The sequence below is a fragment of the Petromyzon marinus genome, chromosome 6, assembly GCF_048934315.1.
Source record: "Petromyzon marinus isolate PM22_M1 ecotype Great Lakes invasive population chromosome 6, UKy_Petmar_22M1.pri1.0, whole genome shotgun sequence".
Taxonomy (NCBI): domain Eukaryota; kingdom Metazoa; phylum Chordata; class Hyperoartia; order Petromyzontiformes; family Petromyzontidae; genus Petromyzon; species Petromyzon marinus.
In genome coordinates, this window is record NC_133672.1 from 7,773,498 (window position 1) to 7,779,647 (window position 6,150).

Sequence of the window (6,150 nt, forward strand, 5' to 3'; positions counted from 1 at the left end):
CACCTCCCGCCCAGTAGTAGCGGGGCCGTGAGTGTTGGCCTGTCAGTTGTTGCCCTTCCTTGAAGCCCCCCCCCTTCCGTACCGTACTCCGTAGGCGTTCGCACTCGTGCTGCTGCTGCAATATGGCTCTCTGATGTTGTTTTTTTTGGATCATACCGCGCAACTGTTTGGCACGATGTCCGGCGTTTCGGCCCACTCCACGTGCCGGGAGCTTCTTCAGGAAGTGACAAAATCGAAGAATTAGCTCCCTGCCCCCACACGGAGCGAAAAGTCGGACGTTGATTTTGTTTCCGAACGGTGTGCGGTACGTCCCGAGAACACGTCGGGAGGAGAGCCGTTACCGTAGCGTCACATGGGGTGGTGGTGGTGGTGGTGGTTGTGGACCACGGCTTCATGGGCACAGTCTTATGGTGGTCCAACAGACGCCACGTGCTTCAGACGGTCAGGGCGCTCACCTTCATTTGTTAACATTGGGTTCCTGGTAAGGTGGAGTGGTGGTGCAGTGGTTGGCGCACTGCGTTTATGAAGCCAGCGACCGAAATTCGATTCCCATCCACGGCCAACGTCGGTGGCGAGGCGATACCTGAACCGGGTACTGAGCCTACCAAGGTTGACGGTCTTATACGAGTACCTGGTGCTGATACTGCACCAGGTACTTATATGGGGGGGTGGTTCTGACCACAGCACCATGTCGCGTGCTGTTCTGCTATGAATAAGTGCTCATTACCAGCACTTGTCACAGCCTGCAAGGATAAACATAGGATGTTGTCTCTGTGTGCGCGTCTGTGTTCTTGTGTACATACGTGTGGCACAGGCGCAAAAGATGAAGCAGCACAACAGTTCCCTGAAGCAAAAGCTCAAGGATGGGGTGTCGGCTTACCGCCCGCAGGTGCGTGCGTGTGCATTTATACGTGTGTGTGTGTGTGTACAGGTGTGAGCTGGAGTCTACCCAGCACCTCACTCGGAAATCCCGAGCAGTAATATGCTGCAGTAATCAATAGGCACTCGCTGACAGCACTTGCCATTACACCCGGTGTCCGTGTGCGTGCTTGCATGCGTGCTTGTGCAGTGGGGAGCAGGAGTGTTGTAGGGACCGGTGGTGCAACGGTTGGCGCACTGCACTACGAACCCTGCAATCCGAGTTCAATTTGCGGCCAACTTCGGTGACGAATAGCTGGACCGGTCCTGGGCCCTCCCCAAGGTCGACTCTGCCTAAAATGAGCACCTGGTGCGGTGTGTAAACATCCGCATTGGGGAGACAAAGGCGGCCGGGCGTGGCGCTGGCTGCGCTACCCCCTCGTGTGCCGTGCAGGCCCTAGTAGGTGCTCGCTAACAGCACTTGCCCCGACAGTCTGTTGTAGTCTACACGGGGCATCTTTGTCTTTGTGAAGCTGGGTGGCTGTGCGTGTAGCGACAGTGGGAGCGGTGGCGCGTTGGTTGGCGCATCGGCGACGGTACCCGAGACGGCACCTAAAAAGTCCGCCCAAGGCCAACACGCGGGAGGATCTTTGTCTTTGTGCGCTGCAGGTGAGTGGCGCCAAAGCAGCAGGATTCCTGACGTCTTCGCGCAGGTGATGGATGAAACGGAAGCCAGGGAGCCGCTGCCCCGCCCCCTGCTGGTGGGGCAGCGTCGCGAGGGGCAGCGTAGAAGTGCCCCACGGTGAGCAGCGTCAGTTCAGAACGCACGGCGGTTTGCGGGGTGGCCCCAGTCGGAGTTCCGCGCGGTCGACCGGTCGCCCGCTGCCCGGTTCTTCACGACTTCCCGCTCGCCCCCGTGGCAAGCTCATCGGTACCAAGTCCGACGGCGAGGCAGAGTTTGTGCTGAAGGATGAATAAAAATAAAAAAAAATTTTAATGAATGCGTGCGAAAGAAATCTGTGGAAGAACTGCCCTTCCTCGAAATTTTGATTATACCTAGACATCAACGCTGACGACAAAACTAAACGAAGTAGAGAAATGCACGCATCACCTCCATCGTGCAGAAAAAAACACCGACGCTGCCGCCGCTCGCACAAAACAAACGTCGATCAAAAGGTACTTTGGCACTTGGGCCTATTTCTGACAGCTGTGAAGACGTGGACGTTGTGCAGTCTCGGTGCAGATCTACAGCCGCGGGTCCTCGTCCCCTCCCACCCGGCGTGGGAGTGGGGCCCACCAGCGAACTCTTCTAGCCGAGCGTGGATCCTTTGTCGAGGGCGGAGCCGAATGAGCTCGGTGAAGGCCCTGGCCTCGGTGTGGGGGGGGGGGGGTGGCGGAACGGAATGCCCCTTGCGTCCCACGTGATTGCGACCTCGCCCAGCGGCGCGCGAGTTCGCTGCTGGTCGCCGCTCGCTGCTGCGGTCACGGCCGGCGGGGCGCTTGAGAGCTGTGCGCGATACGGTGGCGCTTGTGACCGCGCGCGATGCGGTGACTTCGTTCCCGCAGCGCCACGACCGCACGGCGCTGCGGGAACGAAGTCACCGCAGCGCGTCGCCAGGGTCGCTCTGCACACCAGCGGCAGCAGCAGGCGGCGAGCGGCAAGCGGAGCGCCGCGGTCGTGAGCTCTGGCCTCGTCAGGATTTTAGAAGTTGAAAAGCACCGTTATCTTAACTGCGGCCTCGTGTAGCGTGCGCACGAGCGGAGCGCGTGGCGATATTGTGGACGAGCATTGACTGACGGATACCTAGCAGTGTCGCGCGCACACACACGTACACACGTGTTTGTTTTGCCTGGAGTGAGGTCACCCTGGTGTGTGATGCGCCGCTTATACAGGTCAGACTCTGGACTCAACTTATGGACATTTAGTTCCCAAATATAACACTGACTATAAAATAATTAATATTACCTTTTTTTCACAATTCAGTGTGCTTTAACATATCTTGACTTAAAAAAAATCATTCTCAAATGTCACACTGTGGACATGAACAAACAAAAAAACCTCTGCGTATCATTAAGGTGACGGTGTCATTTACAGAAAAAATTCCTATACCTGTGCTGCCTCATTGGGACGGACGAGTCCATTGATGAACTCCCACCCCTCCCCCACCCGGACGAGTTCATTGTTGAACTCCCCCCCCCCCCACCTGGACGAGTCCATTGTTGACCCCCCCCCCCGCCGCTTGGCGGATCGTGGTGGAGCATACCACTGTGTTTTTAGGGGTGTCCTGAGTGTGTCACCCGCCCCACCTCTCTCTGTGTGTCTGCGTGCGGTGGTTGACGACCGACAAACCCGCTGCAGTGTGGCCGTGTGGTTGCTGTTGCGCTTGCTCGTTCTGCCGTGCGCGTTCTGCGGGCGCGTGTGCCGTGTTTAGTCCACGTGTGTACTGTCGCGTCCTAACGTACACACGGGTAGCGCGTAACGCCAGCGGTGTAGAGCGGCGCGCGCCCTTGATGGTTTTATGAGTTCGTTGTGGCGAATCCGTGTGTTGTACAGGGGGGTGGTTGAAGATGCGTCGAATCCATAATAAAGGTTTTTTTGGGGGGGTTATATCGCGTAAATGTAGAAATGTGTCGTTAAAACCCGCCACCACCCGACACAGCCAACTGGTAAGGGTTGTCACGTACTACAGAACCTTACCAATTCGTCACTAGTACAGCATCACCGGTGTGTGTTGGAGAGCCAAGCCCACAACATTTACAATCTGAGTACGACGTTTCGCCAGTAATTACAACTAGCTTCATCAGGCGACAGCCAGATTTGTGGAGAAGTCTTACTGTTTCGTTCCTTATATAGAGGCATAGATGTGCTGACCACCCTTCTGCGCTCTTGCACAATGATGGGTGGGTGGGGTGGAGCAGGATTACTGAGGCAACGTACATTATGCATGTGCATTATGCGAGCCCTTTGAACTTGTCCTTCCAAATCATGCGTCGAATGTCAAACGCGTACTTTGAAAACATTCTCCCGTGTTTCGTCGGATGTGTCAAGACGGGAGGCTCCGTTGTTATTGTGCTCGCGTCAGGCGAGCGCAGTCCACGTTTCGGTGTTCTCATTCACGACGGTCGTTGGTGTCGTCGTGTCCTTCGTATTCCTCATTTAAAAAAAAAAAGCGTTCTGATGGCTCGCCGAGTGGCACCCGCACGTGTGTGTGACAGTGTGTGTGTAACAGCGGGGTCCCGTGTCAAGAGTTTCTAACATCGCCGGCTTGGGTGTTGAGGTGCAATAATTAGAATTAGGCAGTTTAATTTGGCTTAAAATACGAGCTGATTCAAATGTGTGGGTTTGCGTAAACAGTTTACGGTGGAAATGTCATTATGATTAGCCGCCAAGCGCCACATCCGATAGAGCCCTCGTGTCATCCGATACAGAAGGTTTGTCTCTTGAATTACATAACCCTCACCTCATCGGTACAAACCCTCATCTGAGCCAGTAATGAACCTTCGTTTCACACAATAAGAAAGTTTTAATCTCTGCCAATGCAGAATCAGTCTCACCCCATGCAGAGCTGCCACCTTACTAAGGTGCTTTCATTTGGTTGGTTTTGTTATCTGTCGTGTAACCCTAAAAACTCCAAGTCTCGATAAATGTCGAGCTTTATGCTTGGGATGTGTTCCCACTTTTAGGGTTAATCCAAAGAAATCCGAAAATGGGCCAAGTGGCCAAATTTACGATGACGATGATGACGCGATGTTGCTCACCGCAATATAAAAACACTTTCATTCATTAACATAACTGCTGCCTAAAAAAATACGTGAAAATTTGTACATTTAAATCGTTAAGTTTCACGCAAAAGCAATGACAATTCTTAAACGTTGATACGTTTAAGTAAAGTACAAAATCATGGCAAGGATTGGTCCAAAAGAGCCGAAAATCCATTATTTGATTTAAAAAAAAACTGGATAATCTGAAACTCATCCCAATTGGTGACTCGTCCAGTCTGGATAGAGGAGGTCAGGGTGCACATTCACCTGCATCGCTGTTGGGGCCACAAACACGTTACACGCACACACTTAGCGGGAGAAGCCCTTTGTGCTGACGCCACCGCCGCCTACACCCCGTTCCTCACAGATCGAGTCATTGACAAATTGATGAAAGCTTGTGTCTAGCCTCTAGAGCTTACTAGAGTGGTTTTTTTTGTATTGTGTTATGATGTGTTAAAAATAGGTCACATTAAACACGCAAACTTTGTTTCATATTCAGGATCCGATATTCTAATAAATTGGGATGTGAGTAACAGCAGTTGTGTTGGTTTTGTCAGATATATATACCCTGTATATATCGAGGTTCGTGGAGGGTTGATGATCGATGGCCAAGACGAGTGAAGGAATTTCAGGAGGAAAACCAAGAGGATGACCACCGCCAGATGTGCAGCGATGCCCTCGTGGCGAACGAGCGACGAGTGGCTGCTGCTCGTGGTGACTCGAGGCTGCTGCCCGTGATGACTCGAGGCTGCGTTGAGCTAGAGTCGCGTGGACCCACCTACCGCTCAGGTGCCGGTGTCCACTGCAGTTGTGATTCGTGGTCCGGAATCGAGCCCAAGTTGTCAGACGGTGGCGCAGTGTGCCCGGCGCTGGGCCACCATTCCACACGAGACCAAAACACTCCGTTATAGCCTTAGCAGGCTGTTGGTGGTGCAAGTGCTGTTCACGAGCACCTATGAAGGCCGGCACGGCACATTAAGGGATGGGTGGCCAGCACCACGCCCGGCCGCCTTTGTCTCCCTTAGTGCCGATCTTTACACACCACACAATGTACTTATTTGCGTCTGAGGTGACCTAGGGTAGGCCCAGGACCGGGTCAGATAATTGTCACTGGTGTGTTGGCCACGGGCGAGAATCGAACTCAGGTCCCCGGGTTCGTAGAACAACGCCGTCGCACAAGTGCTGGAGGATCGTAGTCGCAAAAGTAGCTCCATATGTAGTAGCTACATATATGTAGTAGCTACTACATATGTAGCAGCTACATATGTAGTAGCTACATATATAGTAGCTACGGGACCCGCACTTTCAAGGGGACCGCACTAAATGCTGTCAAGCTATCAATTCCGATCTTGATTTGAAGCTTACGTGACTGCAGGAATCCATACTCTTTGGTTATTTCGGTAAAGTCACGTAGGTAGAAAATAACAATCACGACGTTTCGATCGCAACACAAGCAACCGTCATCAGGCGAGACCAACAGCAGGGGAAATGCTGACAATTCCAGTTCAGCGATTCTGCACTTGCTCTATT

General features: G+C 53.1%; 1 protein-coding gene across 5 annotated transcripts in view; it reads left to right on the forward strand.

Moving 5' to 3' along the window:
• Positions 1-5,158, forward strand: part of LOC116939588 (uncharacterized) — a 66,943-nt gene extending 61,785 nt beyond the window's left edge. For all 5 annotated transcript variants that reach the window (XM_032948167.2, XM_032948170.2, XM_032948166.2 and 2 more), the window contains exons 10-11: positions 815-889; positions 1,528-5,158. In XM_032948167.2, coding sequence (XP_032804058.1) covers positions 815-889; positions 1,528-1,575 — 123 coding nt within the window. In that variant the 3' untranslated portion in view covers positions 1,576-5,158. The remainder of the gene's footprint in view (positions 1-814; positions 890-1,527) is intronic.
• Positions 5,159-6,150: the final 992 nt, after the last annotated feature.